The sequence below is a fragment of the Podarcis pityusensis genome (assembly GCF_964106645.2).
Source record: "Podarcis pityusensis genome assembly, chromosome: 11".
Lineage (NCBI taxonomy): Eukaryota > Metazoa > Chordata > Lepidosauria > Squamata > Lacertidae > Podarcis > Podarcis pityusensis.
In genome coordinates, this window is record NC_138036.1 from 57053139 (window position 1) to 57079389 (window position 26251).

The 26251-nt window shown below is 44.4% G+C and overlaps 1 protein-coding gene across 9 annotated transcripts in view; it reads right to left on the reverse strand.

Moving 5' to 3' along the window:
• NTRK2 (neurotrophic receptor tyrosine kinase 2) overlaps positions 1-25567 on the reverse strand; it is a 172809-nt gene extending 147242 nt beyond the window's left edge. For 7 of the 9 annotated variants that reach the window (XM_080972481.1, XM_080972479.1, XM_080972482.1 and 4 more), the window contains exons 1-3: positions 24638-25187; positions 4070-4144; positions 3211-3282 (exon numbers count right to left, since the gene is read on the reverse strand). In XM_080972481.1, coding sequence (XP_080828607.1) covers positions 3211-3282; positions 4070-4144; positions 24638-24888 — 398 coding nt within the window. In that variant the 5' untranslated portion in view covers positions 24889-25187. Of the gene's footprint in view, positions 1-3210; positions 3283-4069; positions 4145-24637; positions 25188-25383 lie in introns of those variants that run through there. The other 2 variants (XM_080972478.1, XM_080972483.1) reach the window with 2 other exon arrangements.
• Positions 25568-26251: the final 684 nt, after the last annotated feature.

Genomic DNA, 26251 nt, shown 5'->3' on the forward strand with positions numbered 1-26251 from the left:
GCTATGTTCTACACACATTCCTCTATATGAGGGGTCGGCAAGGTTTACTTCGCCTGGGACGGTTCACTCCAGCAGATGCGATTTCCAGCGCAGTCCCTGCACCAGGCTGGTTTAGCACAGCAAGGGGAATTGCTGGGCAGGCAGCTCGGTTCGGGGGCACCTGGTGCAGCGGCGTAGCATGGGTTGTCAGCACCCGGGGCAAGGCAAGTAATTTGCGCCCCCTAACCCCTAACCTGCCGCCGCTGCCAGCTTCTTCTTGCTGCTGCCTGGTCTGGTCTGGTGTGGTTCTCTCCCGCGCTCAGCGCTGCGCTGGGCGGACGCTGCACTGTCCCTCCCCCAGATAGTCCCTCGCGCTCTCTCCGCACCGCACGCCTGGCACCCACCCCCTCCACAGTGGGCGGCGACCCAGCGGCTCGGATCAGATTCACACAGCCAGCACAGCAGTGTGAGAGAGTGAGTGAGCCAGGTAGGGGCAGAGAGCTCCGAGTGCGAGCGCACCCCCCCCCCGATGTTGCGCCCGGTGCGGCCGGCCCCCCCTGCACCCCCACGCTACGCCACTGGCCTGGTGGGCCGGTTAAACGACCCCTGTTGGCTGCTTGTGGCCCATGAGCCTTAGGTTGCCTACCCCTGCTCTATATACTCCATCCAAGGAACAAAGGGGCAATATCAGAGCTCAAGAACACATTTCAGCAAGGCAGAAACTCTCAAGGAAGTAAAGCAGAGTTGATGTGGACTGGGGGGAAGGGTGTGTGGCCTGACAGAGGGGCATCCAGAAGCCACATGTGGCCTCTAGGCCTGAGCTTCCCCACTCCTGGCTTAACCAACAGCTCGTCATGTCATCTGAAGCAACAAGCTGCCATTCATGTTAAACATGATTTGTTTGAAACAAGCCAATCGTGGTTTAGCATGACATCCCAATATGGCCTATGCAACAAGTTTCATGGACAAAACTCAAGAAGCCGCATCTTTCAGCAGAACATGTAGCTGCATAACATATATTCAAATGCTTCTGGTATTTAGGGCTCTTATTTCATCGTTCAAAGTCCTGGAACTGCCACAGGCAGACCACCTATCAAAAGGCGGAGATAAGCAAACTCGCTATACTCCAATTCTTTTCCCATCAGCCATAAGGGTTTTTAATGCAAAATCTGTTTCCCAAATTCTCTATGCTTCAAACGTCTGGTACAACGGTTCATTTCCTAAGTTAGACTGGTTCCGGGCAAAGTTTTTTCAGTTCCTATTACAGGTCCCAAACTGTGTCCCAAATTCAATTCTATTTCTGGAAACAGGTGAATGCCCACTCTCCACCAAAGCATGATGGGCTGCCTTGAGATACTGGCTCAAGATCTCAGTATTTGGCCTGGATAAGGGATTATTAGTACATTTAACCAATGAGAAGTTTGTCAGCCCATGGCTGAAAACTATGGCCAGGAAAGCCACCTCAATTGGACTGCCGTCATCCCTCTTACATCATCTGGGTTATGACACTGACCTTGAATCCCTGAGACAAAGGCTTTGGAACATCTCACATAGCAACCTGCGATCCCGATCTTATGTAATTTGTACCTCAGTCACAGCTGGAACCCAATACGGGTACGGCTTTCAGATATCCTCATACCTTAGGAATTTGTTGGTACCTACCTATTGGCGTTTATTTACCAAAGCCAGACTAAATGTATTTCCCTCAGAGGTTCTCAGTGTCAGTCTGAGAGGCATCCTCTATCAGAATAGGCTTTGTTTATGTTCCCAGGATGTCGATAGTATGAAGCATATCCTACTGCATTGTGGGCAATATGAGGGATCAATTGATTGCAGGGAAAATCTGAAGCCTCCCATATTAAATATCTTTTGGAAGACAGGTCAAATGATATTACATGGGCCATGGCAAAGTTTCTTTCGGAGGTTATAAGAAACAAAGATGATTATGCCCTAGATAAAACAAAATGACAGCCTTGGTTTTTTCCATCTGTCTGTCTGGTCGTTTTAACTGTATCTTGTTTTGAAATTTTTTTGTGGGTCTTTGGACCACAATGAAGTATTGTTGTTGTATAACATATATACAACAGTAAATATCCACAGGCATATCACTTGCTGTTTCAGATACATTAGAATGTGCATCCAAGTATACATGCTGTATATCTGCAGTATACTGCTTTTGACAATATACAAATATGCACATGTATTTAAATGCTATCTCCATCAGCGTTCTGCTGCTAGCTCAGGTGCTATGTGTCTCACAGGAATACATGATATTTTATGTGTAAATATAAAACATGGAATTTGCAAAGTGGCAATTAGCAGGTCATTGGTATCTAATATTTTTCTTCCCTTAGATTCCAAGCTTGAAATCCATGGCTCTTTAGTCATCATACCGTATCACAAGCTGTTAACAATCCAGAATGAAAAGCAAAATCAGCAACCACTTCTTTACACTTCCAACATATAACCAGATATATCTAGATGCTTTCCATTTATCATTCTTTCTAAACTGAACTTGAGCAATCCACTGCCATCAGTATGGTAGCAAAACAGGGCCAACCACAAACAATATAGTGCTTTCTGCATGCAGAAAAATGTAAGTAGTGCATTAATGAAAAGGGAAATTAAGGTAGTGCTAAAATGGTTCAACAATGCTCAATGCTTTCAAAGGTGTTAGAGGATAAATAATAAAGTAAAGGGGAAAGCCATGGATAAGCCTGCTTGAACCCATAACAGGACAGATTAGGGTCAGGATCAGGATTAAGGTTAAAAAACTTTCCACTTCTCACAATGCAGAGAGGTTTCAAGAAGAAGGAAAATGAAAATAGCATATTTCCCCTTTCTTTTTTCAGACACACCCACTTTGCTACATAGTGATACAGGTACAAGGCTGGCAATCAGCCCCAACCCTGTCATTTAGAACAGCCAGGAAAGGCTTTGAGGGGATGAGAAATATGTCGTTTTCTTTTCCCTCTCCTGAAATCTACACACACATGGGAACAGACACGTGAACACCTCTGCAAACCACAAAACATGTTTGTTCCAGGTTGGTGTGAACCCTGATCAGGAGCCTTGAAGCACCAATGATACACTGCAATACTTTTGGGCAGGTCACTGCTTGTTATTTTTAAGTAGCATCCCTCTAATTTTCTTCCCATGGATTGCAAATAAGGTAATGATGTATGATAAAGCTTTGCGTATTCTGGAACCATTAAGTGAGTTTTTACTTACATGTAATGCAGGCTGGGATTTTTCAGGAAAGCTTTGGTTGAGACAAACTTCAAACCTGAATTCACCACAGTTCTGACAAAAAACACAAATGCAAGTTAGAATTGTCAAGTAATCTTTAATCCTTTTTAATCCTGCATAATAGTTCAAGCTTCTGCCAACCTAGCAATTAGAAAGCATACCAGTGCCAGTAGATAAATAGGTACCGCTGCGGCAGGAAGGTAAACGGTGTTTCCATGCGCTCTGGTTTCTATCATGGTATCCCATTACGCCAGAAGTGGTTTAGTCAAGCTGGCCACATGACCCAGAAAGCTGTCTGTGTACAAATGCCAGGTCCATCGGCCTGAAGTGAGATGAGTGCCACACCCCATAGTCACCTTTGACTGGACTTAACCGTCCAGGGGTCCTTTATCCTTTACCTTAATAGCTCAAGGTATTTCATGATTATTTATATTGATTCAGTAACCACAGCACGTCTAATGCAGCCATGGCCAACCTGGTCCCTTCCAGATGTTTTGGACTAGAACTCTCAACAGGCTCACATGGCCAATGCTCAGAAATAATGGGCACTGTGGTTCAAAATATCTGGAGGGCACACATTTGGGGAAGGCACATAGTATTGTGATTCTAAAGATTATTAAGCACTACTGCCCTTATTAAGCCTTCCACGGTACATGTGAGAGCTTCAAAGTGCAATGGAGAGGACATATATTCTTTTTCATTTGCAAAGTTGTTCTTTTCATTAAAATAAACAGGGATGCCCAAATATGCAGGAACTCTGCCTAATCCCCTACAGAGCATATGCAACAATGGACAAAGACACATGGTTTATAATAATAAATATGAAAAATGATATACTCACAAATTTCTTAATCCAACGTAGCTTCTGACATCACTTTCATTTATGCTTTCTAATTTCCGTTGGTTTGCAATGTAACTATTTAAGAGAGAGAGAGAGAGATGCCAGTTAAGAAGGCTGTTGATGCATTATTGTAGTGGGGGAAGGTCTTGTTGGGAAGGTCTGGAGTTGGGGGCCTGCTACACATGCATAGGCTCCCTAGATGATGTAGAACCCTGGCAGCTGGGGCAGAGGTGGCCTCAGTAGATACAGAAGCAGGGACAGGGCAGACTGGCACACCCCTGTTCTTCCCTCACACACTGGTAATTTCATGAACTACTAACACCCAAATAGGGCTACAGGCTTGCAGGAGCATCATAAGATAGAAGAATACAAGCATAAGGTTTCAAGAGTTACCAATTCTGGCACTCAATCACACAATGGATTTCACTTACTCCTTTCTAGGTTGATTATTTTCTCCGAAAAAGCAGAATAGATAACTAGCAAAGTCTAATGATCTTAGTCCTAATGAACTCTGTGTGTCTATCACATCACACCCTGAGTAAAACACAAACACAGAATGCTCAGCTTCCAAGCGTTGATTATAATTTGACACTGTGAGTTAAATGGACAATACGTGCAACAGAGATCTGATGATAAGTAATTTAGTTTAACCTGTAAGTAACTGAGGGATCTCAAGCCTTAAAGTGTGGGGACAAAACTACAACAAAAACTGTTTATATTAAAATGTAAAATTACAAAAACTGATCTGTACAAATTTGATACAAGTTATTGACTGTCTGCTAGTTTTGATCCATTCTTAAATGACCAGACATTTAACGTTTTCTTCATGCCCTTGATTCAGGGGAAAACATCTGCCACCGCTTCCAATGACCGTGCATCTTCCCTCCAAATTCATGCCTAATAATGACCTCAAACCCTGCTTAGACTGAAGGTTATTGAGAAGTCTAAACATCAGCCACTGTTGGTATACATTGGTCTTCATCACATAGTACACCAGTACCATGTGCCTCATATCACAGTGACAGCACGGCAGGGGATGAACAGGAAAGCAACAGAAAAATAAATATAAAATAAAATAGAAATTACGGGAGAGGTTTATTCACAATCTCCCCCCTGCGAGCCATTACAGGCAAACTCATCTAAACCTTTAGTGCTCATTAAGAGACAGTGCAAAACTCATGAAACAACACTAGAGATAATAAGGATAAACCCCTTGTTGATCGTCAGTTCACATTAGAGCAATTCTCTCCTCAAGCTAGGCAAAGGATCTCACGCTGAATGTTCAAAACCTGTTTACAAAATCAGGTTGTTTCGTGAAAGGATAAATTAGGGTTGTTACTAAAGAACCTTCTTTCTTCTATTTGTTTACATTAAAAAACAAAAACCAGGCTTCTTCTTATGTACACTCTCCCTACACATAAGGGGAATCTACACATTCCTCCTCCCATTATTGTCTTTCAACTAAGTATGTAACCCCTTATGCGTGCTTTTTTTAAAAAAAAAAAAGAAAAAACATTAAAGCTGATATCACAGGTTAACTACCAGCCTTTCAGTTTTCTTAATCTACTTTCACAATGTTGTTAGTATATAGAGAGCCGTCTTTCCCATTGGTGCTAGTGGTTTGTTGCGCCAGGGCGCCGGTCTCTCAGGGGCGCCCTAGCGAGTGGGGGAGATGCGCGGCTTTGCCGGCAGCCTCCCCTTTCCCTGCACGCCCACCAGCTGTGCCCCGCCAACTATATGGCTGGCAGGTGTGCAGCTACCCTCCCAAGCCTCTGCATCTGTGAAAGACGGCCCTGCTACCGGTCATTGTCCTCCTCCTGCTTCCTGGCAAAAGGCAGCGTTTAGCCTTCCTGGGCTGCCTTCTCAGGCGCCCAGGAGAGCACATCCGCCAGCAAGTTTTCCTGCTTGATCGCCGCCGCCACGCCGGGGATCGGCGCAGTGGGGGAGGCAGAGGACATTTTCCACCGCCCCCTCCCTTGTTTTGGAGTTGCCAGGGGGGGCACCTGAAGGATCTTAGCACCATGGCGCCGGATATGCTTAAGACGGCCCTGAGTATATAATCAAATGCCTGGTCTCTTGCGTCCTGCACTTGGGTCACTAAAATGTGACACAAGCTGTGGATCCTCTACTATGCAGTGCTAAATCCAAGAATTGCAGCTGGGGGGGCATTTGAAATCTCTTCCCCCCCCCCCCACGGGCTGCTTCTTGCAGCTCCAAGTTTAAGGGGAACCTTGGAAAAATGTGTCCTCTGGTGCCCCCTTGTTGTGGTGGAAATGCTCCAAGCATTGTCAGGTACCATCCTCCATGCTGTTTCTTTGTCTCTTTTCCCAACAGGGAGCAGACTGGATAGATAAAATTCAGCATGGGGCAAAGAACCATGGCTTGAAGGCTTACAGGCTTACACCAATCACTGCTTTGGGTGTTTGCCTGTGGCCCTCTGCTGGGTGGACCAGGAAATGCACCCCACTCGGTTTACCTTAAATGTAAACTCTCTACAAATAGATATTAACATAGGAACAATAAGATGGACAACACATCAATTTAAACTTTCTACTCAGAACCAGAAGGTCATGCTTATGGATTGATGTTGGAATTATTATTTTAATTCTCTTTTCATTAGCAATCTTGGATAGAAAGGAGGAGCATGTTGGAAAACCCTGCAGATAAGAGATATGGAGAATTGCTATGTAGAAGAAACAGGATGAGCTCAAAACCAATAAATTCAAAGCATAACAGTACATGTTATTAGTTAGGGAGCCATCGTTTTGAAAAGGCAAAAAGCCACAAGACAATGTAGGCCATCTAAACAAATGAGAATTCTACAATAAGAGAATTTGATCTACTTAAATTTAAATGGTGACACTGTGACTGTAGTTAAATAACAATGGAGACAAGATATAATAGGAGGAAGGTATTTAATAGACTACTAGCTATAAAAATTGTCCGTAAAAAAATTTTTCAAGCTGAAAGCCTGAAGGCTTCATTCTTATTAGAGGAATAACGTTTTAGAACAGAATAAAATGGGAACAAAGAACTTGCTATGATCTTCTGAGATCAAGTAGTCATTCCCACACCCTGCCTAACTGGATGTTGTTGGAAACATTTGCCCAGTAAAGTTAGGGGTGACTCTCAGTGGACAGACTTTGTCACATGCTCGTAAGAGCCAACTCCTAGGGACCAAGGTCCCTTTGCACCCCCTAAAATATTTGAGGGGGCCAGTCCTCCACAAAGTTGATGGGCATTGCCATTCAAATACTGTGTGTGCAGTGTCGTGTGATCAGTTATGTGGGGCACGGCTTAGCTGCCCCCCACCCACCAATATTTTATTGAAGCTGGCCCTCCTGCTCAGAGTTCCATCCCTGACAGGGAGCAGAGTGGTGTTCAGGAAGGAATTCTCCCAAAGGGCCAGAGGATAGTAACTATGCAGAGTTGAACTATGCAGAGTATATTACTTGCCTCTGCTTGGAGCAATGTTCACTTGCCTGAATAATTTAGAGCTGTCTGCTTTGCAAGCACTTTGGTAGCAATGCACTGTACTGCTTTTGCTTCACTCCACCAGGTGTTGCAGACTACAATGCAGATCACCTGGGTTAATTGGGGGTGGGGATGACAGCAACTGACGTGTGCTCTCCATCCCAGCCACACGTACAGATCTGTGCACGGACTCCTGAGTCAGACAGAGGTTTGAAGCAAAACCTCTGCTCTGGCTAAAGGCTATTTCTGCCTCTTTCACAACTACTCTACCTTGATGTTACTTATCAAACATTAATATTCCTAAAAGCTCTGACATTACCATGGCTTTTTCAGGGCAATCTTGAGAAATGTAGCGTGTTCTGCTCTTAGAAATAGCTTTCCTTTTATTTAATTGAATAGCCTTACAAGAAAATCACTCTAAGGCATGAGCAGATTATGGAAGCCCCAATGTTCCATTTGTATGCCATAGGAAAATGTCAACAACCCTGAGATCTAAAGCTTTTGTAACCAGCCCAGTCCAGCCCCATGGATAGAACTTAAGCAGAGTGTGGGGATCACAACTGACCTACAAGATAAGCACACTTTCTAATTGTTTTAGTCTTTAGGAAAACCCACAACAATCCTCAGTGACAACCTTCTTATCAACATGCAATACCTATCTCCATGCTTCCACTCTTCTCTTCCAAATTCCTATTACTGTATTTAGCTGTACAATTTGGCATCTGAACATGGATACTCTCAGAACCCAAACAGGGAATATCAGGGTAGGCCCTGTTATACATGGTAAAAGAAAAAAGTCTAGAGCTAAACAAAAACAGTTTCCATTATCCACCGTTTCGCTGAATATTCTCCAGAGAGAAGGCAGTCTTCTCTCAACAGTTTTTTGGGCTGGAGTAGGAGAGAATTTTTTGTGGGATGGACAGGGAAATTATTGGTTTTTAAACAGATTGGTTAATACAGAAAGTAACTATTTTTACTTTATGGTGGTGGATGAAGCAAACAATGGGGTGGCAGTTCAAGCCCATTGCTTCCTGTAACAATATTAAACAATAATCACAGGTAACAAAACTGGGAATGGGAACATAGTGGGGCTAAAATTCTATGGCAATTCATGTAGGAGTTTAAAGAATAATTCTTGGAGGGGAGAGCAAAAGAATTATTTTCTATGATATTTCAGCCCAGCTCAAAAAACAGCTACCATCTTAACCTGGCTAAAATCCCCAAAACTAAAACCTGGCAAGTTCAAGGGCTATGTATTTGGTATGTATTCTCTCAACCCAAAACAAACACACAGAGAATCCTTTCATCAGGTAAATTAGTTTAGGATGAAGTCTATGTTTGTATGCCATTTTTATTTTCAAAAGGCCCCCAAGGTAGCACAGAGAGGTTAAAAAAATATGGTTAAGACAATAAAATAGAAAAGTACAAATGCTGAAGTTCAAAGAAGGGTATGTAATGGTTTACAAAGCAGCAAAATAATAAATATCAGGGGGCAGGAACAATATTCTCAATGGTCTTAAAATACCTTAAACTCCTATCCTTCTCTGCCTAATACATCTGAGGGAGACCAACAAGACTCCTGAGACCACCTCTACCAACTCAGAGAGAGGTACCATTGGGTAGTCAGTTGGATGGCACACAAAGAGAATCCAAATTCTGTCTTGCAGGCCCACAAATAGGGACAAATACTTGAAACTCGATGATTGGATGCCTGCCAGTGATCTTACAAAAGATTATGGGGGTCCCACCAGCTGCAACACATAATCCATCCTGTAAAAAAACCAACCAACTTAGCTTGCCAATCATGCAGAACATAGCATTGGATGGCTGAGGTCTTGCATGCACCTTACTACAGCCTTAAAAACAACTTGCTTAGAACCAATGAAATATATTATGGATACTGGATGTCCAGTATGTAAGAAACTTTGAAAGAGATGAAACTGCAACATACAGAAGGTCCAATTATATAACCAAGATAGACAACGAACTTGCATTTTTATATGCACATATATTTAAATACTCATATATTCCCACCAGAAATTACTTTCCTCATGTGTCTTATTCTTTAAAAAAGATGTTACATTTCTGAATACTAGAACTGATAATTAATCTTTCCAAAACTAGCTTATGACACATACAGCCACAAGCAAAAGCAGTTTCACTCAGCACAAATATTTTGGAAAAGCTAAGGAATATCAACAAACTCATAACACTAATACACTTCATGCTTTAGGACCCTTTAACATAGTTTGTTCCAAGTAAAGAATCACTTTTAAAAAATTTAACATGGCATGTTTATAGTCTTTTCCAATGCTTCAGAACAGTTTGATAGCCAAAATATGTCTACTTAAGCCTTTTGATGTTCATGTCTTCTACAAGCAACACTGAAGTTGCCCCTCAAAATTCAGAGCACACTCAAAAACCCGCCACACACTAGCATGAACTACTTAGGTAAAAAGAAATAATACTGCAATCTGGCTCAAGCTCTACTGCCATAAATCCCCTTTGTGGAAAACATATTTACAAATGCACACTTTCCACCCACTTCCCATTCTCGCCCTCCCCAACAAAACACTCCTCAGTTATCTGTTGAGCTTTATTTCATTGTGTTGGGGGAAAACATTTTGAAGGTTAATGAACAAACATTCCTTAGTGAACAGCCATGTTTCTGGGATTCAGCTAACTTTCACTTCAACTGTATTTGTGCTGGTCGTTCGGAAAAAGGAGAAAATGTACCAAACCCGCTTCTTGAAACAAGGCAGACTATATATCAAGGTTGGATCCAGATTTCCCATGTGGCGAGTGTCACTGATAGGATGCCCTCAATGGAAAAAGGGGGCAATTTTTGAACTTTTCCCTTTCTATGTGTCTCCTGAAAAGCTGCCCTGGAGGGTCTGTGACCCTCTGAAACAGCATGGGAGGTAGTACTGGGATTTGTAAGAGGAAATCTGGTTCCATGAGCAACTCTTCTAGGGCACTGGGAATGAGGGCCAGTAGACTGATGCTGAATCCTACAAAGACAGAGCCAGGGTGGTGTAGTGGTTAAGAGCGGTAGTCTTGTAATCTAGTGAATCAGGTTCACTTCCTCGCTCCTCCACATGCAGCTGCTGGGTGACCTTGGGCCAGTCACACTTCTCTGAAGTCTCTCAGCCCCACTCACCTCACAGAGTGTTCGTTGTGGGGGAGGAAGGGAAAGGAGAATGTTAGCCACTTTAAGACTCCTTAGGGTAGTGATAAAGCGGGATATCAAATCCAAACTCTTCTTCTTCTTCTAAGTGGTTCCCAGGGATGAGAACTGGGGAGCCTGCCTGTTTTAAATGGGGTTGCACTCCCACTGAAGAAACAGGTATGCAATTCAGGGCTACTCTTAGAACTCTCTCTGTCCATAGAGGCCCAGGTGGCTTCTCTGATGAAAAGCATCTATCATCAGCTTCAATTAGTGCATCAAGTGGGGCAAGAAATCCTAATTTTGCATATACATTGGTGGGGTTTGCACTGGCCAGTGACTGACCAGAAATGAGACCTTGAGGTCCTAGCCGATAGCTCAGTGAAGATGTTGATGCAGTGTGCAGCAGTGTATGTCTGTTAAAAAGGTGAATGGCATGATAGGGATCGTTAAGAAAGGGGATGAAAATAAAGCTGTCAATAAAACCATACAAATCTATGATGTGACTGCCCTTGGAATATTGTCTACAGTTATTAGTAAAGGTAAAGGGACCCCTGACCATTAACGACTCTGGGGTTGCGGCGCTCATCTCGCTTTACTGGCTGAGGGAGCCAGTGTTTGTCCGCAGACAGTTTCCGGGTCATGTGGCCAGCATGACTAAGCCGCTTCTGGTGAACCAGAGCAGTGCACGGAAACGCCGTTTACCTTCCCGCTGGAGTGGTACCTATTTATCTACTTGCACTTTGACGTGCTTTCGTACTGCTAGGTTGGCAGGAGCAGGGACTGAGCAACGGGAGCTCACCCTGTCGCGGGGATTTGAACCGCTGACCTTCTGATCGGCAAGCCCTACCGCCCTTCACCCGAAGATCACAGAACAGTAATAAGAACACAAAATTCATAACATAATAACAAACAAAATAACAACACAGTTTAAAAGGCCACACACTGCTTAATTAGCCAAAGGCCTGGAAGAAGAGGAATGTTTTTGCCTGGCACCTAAAGATATATAACGAAGGTGCCAGGCTGACAACATACTCCATAACTCCAGATGACCCCATTCAATGGTTTCATGTAGATGTTAAACAGCATGGGAGATAAACCTGAACCCTGACGAACCCACAATGATGTCTCCACAAAGCTAAAGAGCAAATGGTGGCACCCACCCATAACTCGGACCGCTGCTCCTGAAGGATACCATGGTTGATGGTGTCCAAAGCCACTGAGAGGTTAAGAATAGTAATAGTAATAATAATAATAATATTCTGATCACCTTACTTCAAAATATATTTTAGAGTTGGAAAAGGGCAACCAAAATGACCAAGGGTTGGAACAACTCCCCTGCAAGGAAATATTACAGCATTTGGGGCTTTTAAGTTCAGAGAACAAGCAAGTAAGAGAACATGATAGAGGTGTTTAAAATTATATATAGTGTGGAAAAAGTGAATAGAGAAAGTTTTTCTTCCTTTTTCATAATACTAGAACACAGGGACAGCAAATGAAGCTAAAATGCTGAGAGATTCAGAAGGAACAAAAGGAAGTACATCATACATTGCATAGTTAAACTGTGGCATTCCCTCCATGGCACGGCCACCAACTTTGATGGCTTTAAAAGAGGATTAGACAATTTCGCAGAGAATAAAAGCTATCAATGGCTACTAGCCACAATGTTCTATCTTCACTGTCAGAGGCAAATGGGTTCACATTTCTGCCCAGCCACAAAGCTTAGCCTTAGTTGGTGACTTTGAGCAACTCACTGCCTCTCAGTCTCAACCTAAGATTGAGGAAGATAAAGCCGGGAGCTGGAGAACCATGTGTGCTGCCCTGAGACCCTTGGGAGGAAGGGTGGGATAAGAAGTAGTTTAATTGTTAAGCAATGGTCAAGGGCAGGGTCACTCTGAAGTCCACACTGACTACAAAAACCCTCAGCTGCTGCTTGGAATCTGTTGTACAATAATCCTATGGACCATCGCCTAATCCTAGCTGTCTCTTTGGCTCCCCCTTGCTAATCAGCACTTGAAATTTGACCTTGCTAGCACTGCTGGACAGCTCCCTTGCCAGGTCTCTGGTTCTCATAGGACTTCAGTTCTTGCGGGTTTAGCTGACCACTCCCCTGCTTTGTCTGGGAAACTAGGAGTGGGACAGGGAGAGCGAGATACAGGCACACATTAGCCTGAGAGTCTAGCTTGAGGAATTCAGTTATTGCAAATCGGCCTGATCTGCATCTCCTGGACTAATGTTCAAAACGGAACATAGTTACCCTTCAGATTTCCCACTTCTCCAAGTGTGCAATGCAGTTCCCAGCTCCAAAAAATATACCCAAATGAACATAAAATGCATACTTTAACAACAATATTTACATTTTAAAAACACATTTATAAACACTTGTTTCCTGATGAAAGACATTCAAAATAGCATTTAAATATTTAAATGCAAAGTTGCTTACACATTCTTGTTTTTAAAAATTTGCAAGTTAATGCAGAAATGATCTGGAATAGACTTTTGAATGAACATATATAAAAGTGATACAGATTGGAAACAAACTGATCCATCCATCCCTAAGTGTGACTGCCAATCACAAGGATCAATTACCTAGCTCATGTTCCATCTACCCTTGCTCCTCCCACATGTTCATTTGGTTGATTTCCAGTGCCTGCTGGCGATTTGCCCAGGATGCCTGATTTTACCCTATGGTATCCTCCACTTCACACAGCAACTGCTGACTTCACACCAACAGTTACAGAGAGTGGAAGGAGGAATGAAGAGTTAAGAGGCCATAAAACTGCCATAAATCCTACTAATGCCCCAGTGGCAACACTTAGGGGCAAGATGCACATCCCAGTGGGATGTAATGGAGAACATGCTGCCCCTTCACAGAGATATTCAAGGCGGAGTGTGTGGGTTGCTATTTGATAACAAGCATGAGAACAGATTGATACAAGTGGAACCATCACTGCTGTGCAGTGAGTTCTGTTAGATCAGGCATAGGCAAACTCAGCCCTCCAGATGTTTTGGGACTACAACTCCCATCATCCCCAGCTAACAGGACTAGTGGTCAAGGATGATGGGAGTTGTAGTCCCAAAACATCTGGAGGGCTGAGTTTGCCTATGCCTGTGTTAGCTTAATGGAGGAAACTTTGAAGACAGAGGAGCAAAGATGCAGGGTCCTGCCTCTCCCCAAGTCCTCTGACAAATGCAGAGAACTTGGGGGAACAGCCAGGAAACACCAGCACATAAGCCAAATTCCATCCTTCTTCACCCCATCAATGCACATGCCACATAATTAGGGGAGGGGCAGGCGATGGTGGTGAGCTGAGACAGAATCTGAATAGTAGACCGGGTCAATATTTATGAACCCATAAAAAACCCTGGTCTCTTGTCATCATAATAAAAAACTTTCTCCTACCATATCTGAGAATCACATAGCCTAGCACCATGTGTGCAAATACTATCTGTTTCAAGGCATGGAATGAAGGCTGGCTTACGCCACTGCTAAATGGATACAGCTATCACCACTCCAAATTAACTGGGAGCTCTCAGGTGGGCAATTTATCTTCAACAGGGGTTTCCATAAAATTCCCATAGACCCGTTTCTTTTTTCACCGGGGGGTGGAGGGGGTAAGGGAGGGGCAAAGGGGAAAGGGAGCTCCCAGCAAGAAGCCCCGAGCCAGCTCAGACCAGTATCTCTGTAAACCACATCTATCAACCTGTCCCACTGGCTACTAGACTGCTGAGTTAGGGCTTGCTGCAAATTCGAAAGAAGTATATTGGGAGGGCTGATAAGATTCTGCTGCTGGTTGGCTGCTGCTTTCCCAGATACTTTCATAGTCATCACCTGCTTTATGAAACCATTATCGTGCTGTGGACTTCGATTCGGAACGACATATTGAAAAATCGCCCGGGTCTAGTGGTAGAGCATCTACCTTGCATGAGGAGGTCCCAGGTTGTATCTGCAGTTATCTCCAGGTAGGGCTGGAAGAGATTACTGCTTGAAACCCTGGAGAGCTACTCTCACGTCAGTGCCCAGCTAGATGGACCAATGAATTGACTCAGCTATATTCTTATCAATGGTTGGATGTGACAACCATGATAGCCTGCCTTCATCTCTTTCTTTCTTTCCTTTCTTTCTATGTATCATGCAAAATAGTTCTGTGTACAACAGGGTTGGGGGCTGGGCTCAAGAATCCAATTCTGATAGAGCCTTCATGTTCCTCAGACTAGTCCTGAAAGAAAGCAAAGAATGTCAAATACTAAATGTCACTTAAAGTACGTTCAGTTGTGGCTTGATTCTAAGCTTGGGATATTAATATTGACTTCAACTGCAAAAGGAAAAGAAGAAGCCAGGACCCTCTGTCGGTATTGATAAGTGAGAAATATACAGAGCTATGCAGCTTTACATCCTTGCCCTTCTGCAAATCCCTAGTGCTACAGGAGTCAGCAAGACCTCTTTTAAATGGGGATCAGGTTCCTCTTAAACCTACAATAAGGAGTTTTGCATTAGTGAGCACAGGAGCTTGTTCTCCTTTTTGCCTTCTGTGATATACCTTATGCCACCTACCCCCACCCCCCACCCCCCACCCCCCGGTCCCATGCATAGAGCTCCATAAACTTTCCATTATCTGATACAGAGTACACCGAGTTTCTGGAAAAAAAACCTCCCAAAAACACTTACTGTATTATAGGTAAAGGTAAAGGGACCCCTGACCATTAGGTCCAGTTGTGACCGACTCTGGGGTTGTGGCGCTCATCTGGCTTTACTGGCCGAAAGAGCCGGTGTACAGCTTCCGGGTCATGTGGCCAGCATGACTAAGCCGCTTCTGGTGAACCAGAGCAGTGCACGGAAATGCCGTTTACCTTCCCGCTGGAGTGGTACCTATTTATCTACTTGCACTCTGACGTGCTTTTGAACTGCTAGGTCGGCAGGAGAAGGAACCGATCAACGGGAGCTCACCCCGTCACGGGGATTCGAACCGCCAATCTTCTGATTGGCAAGCCCTAGGCTCTGTGGTTTAACCCACAGCACCACCCGTGTCCCTTACTTTATTATAGTAAGAGTCTATTCTCACAATCAATGAGATCTATTTCAAAACATGTCATCAGTGTGAAAAGACAATTTTTTTCTGTCCTGAATGACTACTTCCTTCATATTCCACGACCCTTATCAAAACTATACACAACTTATTCATTTGCAAAAGTATATCCCATGCTTCTTTATTAATTCCAGGCAGGTTACAGGCATTACAAATTCTATGAACAATAACAAAACTGCAAGTTGTAAAACAGCTGTACAATCTGCAAGTAGAATTAAAATCAGCTTACACACTGTAGGACTTGTAACCAAAGACAATGTCACAAATTTTTCATAAAATCCCTAAGTACACTACCCGGCTTACCATAAGAAGGAGATTATAACTGTGGCACTAGAACAACAACAGCAAAAAGGTTCTAGCCCATCTCACCATCCAACACAGCAAGTAAATGGAGAAAGATTACCTCAAGTAATTTAAGAAAGCAGGGAAACACTTGCGGAAGGTGGAAGTCTCTGTGCTATACAGATCCCAAGCCATTCAGGGGTTAAATTTTTCTAGTAGATGCAGCAGATGCAGCAGCCCAGCCAAGGAAAAATAGGTTCCTGGACAGAGCCCCACCCTATGGACTCAAGAGCAAACCAAAATCCAAACACACAGAAACACTGCACACATGGTCCTTCAAGGGGAGTATGACCTCGTCAATAACGCACAGAGCTGCTCCTCCTAAGATTGAGCAATCGCCAGCATCTCTATCTTATCTTAATTCAGTTTAAGCTTCCCTCTGTTCTTGCCACTCCATGCTAAAAATTCTAAATTTAAAAAAAAAGAAAGATTCTGACTGAAACCAAAGTTATCATTCCAATAATGTATCAGCAGTGTTTATCTGAATTCATACTGAGCACATCATTTGAGTTTTTCCAAGCCAGAATCTCTTGGAAGAATTTGGTAAAAAGAAGAATCATACTAAAAATTTGAAGTTGTTTTATAGATCATTTTCTTATGTACTGAAGAATGTGCCATTCTTTGTTACAAGACACTATGCAAGGTTTCCTCGGCAACTCTGATAAATTAATCCATAAATTCCACACAGTCTGATACACCGCCTTTTTTTTTTTCAACCATTACACACTGACTAAAATGGCAGCACCACAAGAAAATCCTCTTAAGCAAATAAGAAATCCCAGATAAAATAGTGAGGCACAAAAATTTAGTCATGAAAAGATTCCTGGTTTGTTATCAAAACTGAACAAATGGGATCCGCAACGTAATGTTGCATTGTATACCCACCTGCAAACAGGAGCGCTCCTGTTCAGAGTTCCAGTCAGCCAGCCCACCTTGAGCGATGAGGAACATTATCAATGCATCTACCTCCCACCCTGCCCCTGCCCCTCCCATCTTTTATTTTTATTTTCCAACTGACACTCAAAGCTCCATGGGTACCAAGTATGTACTCAGTTTTCACTGGTCTGGTGAAACAGGGGTGATGGGAGGAATTGAAATACTTTATTGTCACTTGTACAACTTGTATACAGTGAGATTACATGAGCACCCCCCACTCAGCTCTCTTAGTCTTAATTCCCCTCGTTTACTGACGCACACCCACCAAACCCAAAAGTCAGTTGCCCTGTTGTTATCTTTTCATTCAGCAGCCTAACAGCCCACGGATAGCTGTTCTTTACCCTGTTGGTGCGACTAATCATGCTTCTATATCTTCTATTTCTTCAAAGGAATTGCCACCTTAATGGCATTTCATACTTTTGCAATGCTTGAGGTGCCCTGATGCATGCTAATACCCCTCTCTTGATGCTCTATGGACACTACCCAAGTCTACTATTAGATGAATTATGCATTTTATACAGTACCCCACAACAGTTGTGTTTGCAGTGCTATCCATATCTAGTATCATAGGCTCTTCCCCCCCCATAATGAGAGCCCATGTTACTGTTTGAGCAGTAACAACTGCACAGCTTCTTCTCACTACTACTCTGGGTGGGAAGCAGTGATCTCAAATTCCAGCAGCGCCATATGCAATTCCAAAATTTGGCGCCCCCAGCCTTTCACCCTCCATTCTACATTATAGTTGTGACCTGTGCTTTCCCCCCCCCCCTAAAAGAATGTTTAGGGGTACTCTCATTTTCCTACTGATATTGAAATACTGCCCCTCAATGAGGCCAAACTTAGATCCACAAAATGTTTAGGGGTATGCGTACCCCTGCGTCCCCCCCAGAAAAAAGGGGCTGGTTGTGGCGCCTCCTGCAACACCCTCAAGGCTCCACACCAGTGTGACCAGTTCAGTCGCACTTCCCTAAATCCGCCTCTGAGAAGGACCCACACAATTAGCTCTGCACATGTGTTTCTGGTCCTCAGGTGCTTACCACAAGGCATGAGATCTCTCCACAGGGAAGAGGTTCCCATGGTGATTGTGATAAGCATGACTAGAGTCCAATTTTTAAAGTTCCATAGATAAATACAGTGACGTGTGGCTGAACCAATACAATGTGAAAGCTGGTGCAATCAAAATCATTGGATTTTTTTCCTGGTTGAATAAGGCTATTCTGGGTTAACAATTATCTGAAAATTGATGGTGGGCTTCTTTAGCACTAATTCAAGGTTCACAGTGTGTTGATCAGGGGTCAGCAAACTTTTTCAGCAGGGGGCCACTCCACTGTCCCTAAGACCTTGTGGGGGCCGGACTATATTTTGGAGGGGGGGAATGAACAAATTCCTATGCCCCGCAAATAACCCAGAGATGCTTTTTAAATAAAAACACACATTCTACTCATGTAAAAACACCAGGCAGGCCCCACAAATAACCCAGAGATGCATTTTAAATAAAAGGGCACATTCTACTCATGTAAAAACATGCTGATTCCCAGACCATCCACAGGTTGGATTTAGAAGGCAATTGGGCCGGATCCGGTCCCCGGGTCTTAGTTTGCCTACCCATGGTCTTAACTCTGCTTTAGACAGTACTAGTATAGATGTCTTTTGAAAAGATCTGACTCACACCTTTTTTTCTTGAGCAAAAAGGGAGAGGAGCTGCTCAGAAGTACCTGTGTTTTGTCCCATAAGCAACTACTCATGTGAGTAGTCTAAGCCATCACAACAAACAATACAACAATATAACAAAATATAGTGGTACCTCAGGTTAAGTACTTAATTCGTTCCAGAGGTCCATTCTTAACCTGAAACTGTTCTTAACCTGAAGCACCACTTGAGCTAATGGGGCCTCCCGCTGCCGCTGCGCCGCCGCTGCACGATTTCTGTTCTCATCCTGAAGCAAAGTTATTAACCCGAGGTACTATTTCTGGGTTAGGAGTCTGTAACCTGAAGCATATGTAACCTGAGGTACCACTGTATTGAACCAATATAGGTTTATTTACAGTTATCTATGATGAGGGCCGCAACCCCAGAGTCATCTGCGACTGCACCTAATGGTCAGGGGTACCTTTACCTTTACTTACAAAATGAATCCTGCATGATGCCCCATTAAAAGTGTTGTGTTCCCTGTCTTCTGGAGCTTAGCTTTTCCCAGTGCAATATTGGGCATCATCAATCCCATGTTGAAACAGGTTGAAAGGTCAACAGGGGGCCATGGCAACCACGATAGTGAAAATGCAAAAGCTAGAAGACCTCCTCAGGTGTTTCTGTGAAACACATGGTCTGCTCCTAGACAGAACAACATGCACCAATAACTTGATTTGAGTCTGAAGAAGGCCGCCTTCATCATGTGAAATGTTTTCAATAAGGTAATGGGAAACATGGCCCATCAGGGTTTCTAACACCATTGGAAACCCTTTGTGAGATTAAGGAGATCCCCTTGCCTGACTTTGCACTGAAAAGAGTTGCTGGCATGCACAGCATCATCAAGGGGGCGGAGCTGGCCCTTCATATTCCTGCAGCCCCCCCCCCCACCTTGTATGTCCAGTAGCTTGCCTAGATAACCCTGCAAATGTTTTCTACTTACCTTAAGACAGCTTGGCTATTTTAAAAAATGAATGAACTGTCCCTTTAAAAGTTACTACAAGGCAATCTATCACATAATTTCCCGGGCACATAAAAGTACGAAGATAAAAATGCCTGCATGATTTCCTCCATTGCAAATTTCTCTGGCCTGAAGTATCAGTATAGATATGACCACAACATGCAGCCTGCTGTCCGTTCTATCTCCATCAAGACATTTATCTGGGTCTGTTCAGCTAATACTTACTGGGGACAAATTGCAACCTGCTAGAAGTCTCAGGCTCTCGCCTGTGTTTCTGCTGCCTCCTCACGAAGAGGAGAAAACAGCGTCTGGTGCAAGTGGTACAAGGTGAGGAGGTGAGTTGTGCACCTCCAAATCGCCAGAGAGGAAAACAGATTCAACCTCAGAAGAATTTTCTGTAGAAGTTGGCAGTGGCCATTAAATAAAAACAAATGGGCAAAAGAACGAGGGTGCTTTTATTGTATTACGCAAACAGCATAATGAGCAAAACATGGAAGAGACCCAAGAAATTAACAGGACAAAGCTTCACAGGAATGCAAACAGCATCTCTCTCTCTCCCACCCCCCTTTCTGCACAAGCTTACAAACCTTGCTAAATAATTTATTATTTAAATTGCACAATGTGCCTCATTTATTAACAGGTCTGAAGTGGTTTACATTACAAGCACATTACAAATTCACGCTGTGGCTTTTAGATATACATAATATACACATACACAATCTGCTTTTTCAATGCTATGGCGAGGAGTTGAATAGCTGCCTGTTTTTTGTTGGCACATTATATGCGTTCTTAAATAGAACAATTAATTTCAAACGTTGGTTGTCTGAAGTAATAGCTTGACAGAAGAACTGCTAATCTTAGCTACTACAATATACAGAAGTCTATAAGGAAATAGTTTGATAGGATAAGCTGTTGACATTACCCCGATTTTTGCAACTGAGTATTTTAGCACAAGAGAAAATATTAATCAAGAACTCTAAGAAGCCCATTAGCCATCTTGTTAATGTTTTAACTCTAGAAATTCCACTGTGGGGGGGGGAATCTACTTCGAAATGCCTCTAGTGCGGATTTTGAATTCTCTGTCTTAACAAATGCCTTACATTTGTTCCTCAGCTGTTAGTAACAACAACAGCTAAGCAAGGCCTACGTTAATTTCCCTACTACAGTGTCTCACTGCAAAGATCAGAATATTTGTGTAGCCAATAACCTGCAACAATCATGTCAGAAGTAGATTATGGCCCATTACGGAGCAATAACCATTGCAAGTGTGTATACGTAGCAAAAGCTTTTCAAGCCCACACAGGGACCCCAAGGAACAGAATCAAACACAATCTCATTATAAGCACAGGCTTATAAGACCATGTCTGTTGTATTCATTAAAAAGACAAGCAAGTTTGTGAATAATCTACTGAGAGAGATTTTTTTAAAAGATTCTGCAAAACACTTTAGGCAAAATTCCTTCTTCTCCCTAACTGGTTCAATCAGCCCAGTCCCAAACCACATACATAAAGCCAATGATATTCTCTATTTCCACCCTGTGAGTTCTATGTCAGTTTCTGTGAGGAAACAGTAATTTATCTTAATGTCTGGCAGCCAAAAGAATGTAGCATTTTCACCTAGGTAGGACATCAGAACCTCACATTTACAACCTATTCTGAGCTGATCTTACCCTCCCACCCACCAAATTACTCCACCCTCCATCCTTCTGCCTTCCCTGTGTTGTACCATACCAAAGCATGGGAAAGTTGAAACCGTGCAAGCCCTCCATTTTACAGTGTATCCCCTATTCTACTGAAAAATTCCACTGACTCCAATAACAAGGCCTTAAAGTCCCCCACAAACCCACAAAAAAGTTTGCCTCCTAAATTAGCTGAGATTTATCACTCATAGGGAAACACATGCAATAAAATCACTCCCAATATTTTTAAAGAAAAAGAAAATCACAAGTTAGGAACATCACATTTTTTTATATGGGAAAAGCATGCAAAACTCTACCTATTATAACATGCAGCACATATAACAGAAAAAAGCTATTATTCAATGCCTGATGAACTAGCAGGTGACATACCAGGCTGGAATCATTCAATTATGTATGTAGTTTGTGTGTAGTTTTGGAAGCCGCATATAAAGAATTGGTTTATTTATGGTGCAGTTGCCACATAAATATTACAAAGAAACCCTAAAATAATTCCCACATTTAATAATGAGTAATAATGAACAACTTTGAGCTGCTCATCCTTTAGTGTCAAGGCCAATTTCAATGCTTTGTATCTTAAATTTGTACAATAAGATCTCCTGGGAAATTAGCCATTCCTCTATGATCAATTCATGATGTAGATGGTATCAAAATCAAACGGTGGTAACAGGGGCTGGGGGGGGGGGGCAAATACTGCCAAAAAACTTCAGAAACGCAAGGAGGAAATGAACCTAACTTGTATGTTTTCAGGGTAATTAGATTTAATAGAAATAGTTGAAGAGAATACAAGGGGATAATTTTTTCGTGATTGATGATGTTAGTGAAAGGATGGGGTACCAAAGCAATGTCACCTTTCTTGAGTTGAAGATGAACGAAAAACCGTTAAAACAAACTGTCACTATCACCTTCTGAAATATGTGCTTTTATTATTGTCAAAGAAAGATCTACCAAAAAAAATAAGCCCTTTGAACAATGTTACAGAAAACAAATCCATCACTTTCTACCAAACCCAGGCACTGGGAAATGCTGCAGAAGAACTACAATGAACTGTATATAGGCAGCCCAGAACAAGGATTTTTACGAAATTGATAATGAAGGTAATGGATTTTTCAGCTAAAAAAAAACTGCAAAGGAAAAACTTTAAAAATACTTCTTGAACACAACCACGTATCTTGAAATTCTGCAAATAAACAATGCACTCAATGCGGAAGAGTGAATAAAATGTCTTTAGCAATCTCGTGCATCTCTTGATTTACAGTTATCTCTTATTGTAGTATATAGTCTGTACTCAGCTACCTATTTCAGAGGGAAAGAAGCCTGGGTTGATAAATCAGCACTGTGTTCTAAAAGAGAAGCTAAACAAAGTACTTTCCAATTAAAATAATCCAGCAGCTCTAATTTTTAAGAGGGACTCAATTTGCTATAGTAATAGTAAGGTTAATACAATGGTGTAATCCAGAATTTCCCAAACTTTTTGAATTTGCCCTCCACCCCGACTGAAACTTACTTTACCTTCCTGACACCCCATCACTAATGCAGTACCAATTCTGTTCTACAAATGAGCTTGTGTGCTAAAGAACATTTCTGATCAAATACAAGGAAATATTGTTGAAATAACACGGGAGCCTTTCAAGCTTCTTTCTCTCATTCAATTGGGCAAACAGGAGTTACCCCAAAAACCCAGTATTTATCGCTGATGGTCCTCTGCTGCAAGGCATTCATCCCACCCAATTCTTGGTTGGTGGTAGGAGAGATGAGCCCACTCATTGGTATAGGCATGGCTTCCATACAAAGTCTCCTATGCCCCCAAAGGGGAGGCCCACACCACAATTTGGGAACCTAAGAAGTAACCTATCCTAGAGGAAGGAAAAGTAAGGAATTCTTTCTTTACAGTACTACTGTTACACAATTCTTCATATACTTTATATGGAAGAATACGTAACAGCTAGTGAGGATAAAACGTACCATCTACACTGTTAAGGAAACATGAAAACGGTCTAAGTCTAAGAAGAGAAAATAAATCTCATCTGCTTTTCTTGCCTCTGAACGAAAATTATACAAACTCTTTTGGTTTTTGCCTACTACACACAGCTAGCCTATATGCCCTTGTTCCCTCTTATTTTTAGAACACTAACAGCTTGTGAAAACCCAATAATAAGCAGGAATGTTCAAGTTCTCCTGCCTCTCAAGCAGCAAAATCTGACAGCAGGTTTGTAACAGAATACTAGCCTTGTACTAAAATGAACACCAATCCATGTCCTTTATTGCTTTATCATCTAGTTTATTCCCAGCAAATTGGACTGTGGGCAATTAAGATTTATAAGCTAAATGCTTTCCAAATTATATCTCAGGGAAAGTCAAATCTAAATTAGATCAGCCGAGGCTTTTAGGCTTCCAGTGAGTTGCCTTTTGAGCAAGTGCATTGCTATACAGAGACCATCTCGTCTTACACAGCCTTTACAAAAGGTCTCAGACAGTTTCCTTAACACAGAATCTCCTTAGGAGCAGCCCATTTGCCTACGGCTAGGATGCCTTTTTCCAATACACAGGAATGGAGTGAAATGTTTTGGTAGTGCAGAAAGATTTTCTGAAAGAGATGCCAAAAAGAGGTTTAAAAAACCCTTATCATGCTCAGATGAGCGGCTCACAACGCAAGGGTGTCCATCCTTCTCATGCCTATTAGCTACAAAAGACTGTCGCTGGCTCTGCGCAGAGGCAAACATAGTGGTTAGTCTTTATGTGACTCCATTCTCTAAGGGTGGACAGAAGCGGTCTACGGTCACAGCAGCAGAATGGTGACAATAAAAAACCTGTGGCAGATAAAAACAGATATGCCTAGTCCGAATTTATAGGCTTGCAGCTATGAGATATTGTGTGTCTTGTTAAAAGAGAGGGAAGAACCATGAGCCTTTAATGTGATGAATGCTTTTAAAAAAGACACACCAAAAGAATGGGTTTGAATGGCCATTTGGCATATAAAAGTGGGTGTTATTGGAAATAAAAATTAGGAAGCTACCTGTCTGCGTCATTCACAAGTATGAGAAATCTGAAAGGATTGCCTTATTTAGTTTGCGCACACGCCAGATCCACGCGTGTGCATGTAAGCCTGTACCTATCTATGTGATATGGTGATACTGATAGGATATTGGGAAACGGTTTATCCGTCGAGAGAGGCATCGGAGCCTCCCCGCTCGGTCCCGCCGCCCCCCGGACCACTCACATGTCGGTGACTTTCTCGGGCGCGCTCCTCTTGCCGAGCACGGGGAAGGACGTGAGGTTCCCGGCGGGCTCCAGGCACCAGATCTGCTCGGCGCTGCACGTGCACGACGCGGGGCAAGCCGAGGCGAGCAGCCCCCGCCAGGCGCCCAGCACCAGCCAGCACAAGCTCCAGAAGCGGGTGGCCGCCGGCCGCGGGGAGCCGTGCAGCTGCTGCTGCCGCCGCCAACACCACGTCCGGGGCCAGGCCCCCATGGCGACGCCGAGGAAGCGGCGGCTGCTGCTGCTGCTGCTGCTGGCCTCGCGCTCGCTCGCCCTCCCGCCCGCAAAGCGCAGTCAATCCAGCGCGGCTCCGGCCAGGGCCAGCCAGTCACTCGGGCATCGTCGAGGCTCCCGCGCGAAGACCAGAAGCGTCGCCTCAGCGGCCGCCTTCTTGCCTGGCCCCTAGGCGGCGACTGCGCCTCCTGCGCTCCGTCGGCCGGGGAGAAGTCCTCTGAGGCGGCGCGGGAGAGGCGAGAGGAGACCGGCTGAGGCGGAGAGAGGGAGAGAGAGAGAGAAGCGCCCCGTGAGGGTCAGCCGGGCAAAGGCGCGCGAGGGTTCGCCTGCCCCCCCCCCCCGCCCGCCCGCGCGCGCGCCCCCCCTCCCGCTTCCCGCCCTGCGCGCGCGTTGCCCCGAGAATAACAAGCGGGGCGCCGCCGCCGCATCCCCAGCCCGCTCTTCTCCTCAGCCAGGTGCCCGCCGCGCTCCTACCTAGGAGCCCCCGGGGGAGCTGCCACTGCCGCCGCCGCCGCCTAGTCAGCCGCCCTCCTGCCCCGCTTCTGTGGGCCGACACCGCAGGGAGGGAGCGGGCTGCGTGTGGGGGGGGGGTTGCGGTGGGGGGAGAAGGCGCTTCGCTGCCCCACGCGCCGCCGCCGCCGCTGCCGCCGTCTCCCTCCTCCTCCTCCTTCCCTCGCCGCTGCGAAGAGCGGCTCCAGCCTCCTGCTCCAGCCCCAAAGCTCGGGGGCTGCCACCGGCCAAGTGACGTGAGGCTGACGCAAGGAGGGGTAGAAACTCCTTGATCAAAAAAGAAAAAAAAGGGGGGGGGAGAGCCCAGCCTCAAATCCAAAATAAAAGCGGGGAGGGAGGGAGGGAGCGAGCGAGGCGGGGGCCGCTTCGCAGGAGAGAAGAGCCAATAAGTCAGGCGGGGATCTGGCCGCGCGCGCGCATCCGGGGCGCGCCGCCCTCCGCAAAAACACCTTTCCCCGTGTCTGGCGTGTGGGGGGGGGGGGTGCTTGTGGTGGTTGTTGACAACCCTCCAGCCTCCCTCCGCTGTGCAAATCGCAGCAGCACTCGTCGCCCCCCCCTTTTCCCTGCTCCCCCCCTAAGAAAGAAAGACGCAAAGACGTGATCGGAATCGAAAGCCACTGGCTCGAAAAGGATCTCGAAGATCGGCGTGAGAGAGGAAGGAGGACCGGGAAGGGGGGGGGGGTCGGCGGGCGTCTTTTCGCCCCTCTCGGCGCCCGGGTAGCCCACATGGTGGAGGCAGCGAGGGATTCGCCTGGGGGGCTTCCACACACGCACCAACCCGCGCGCCCCCTTGCCGCCTCCGGCAGCAGTTTTGGCCCCCGCAGGTCCCTGA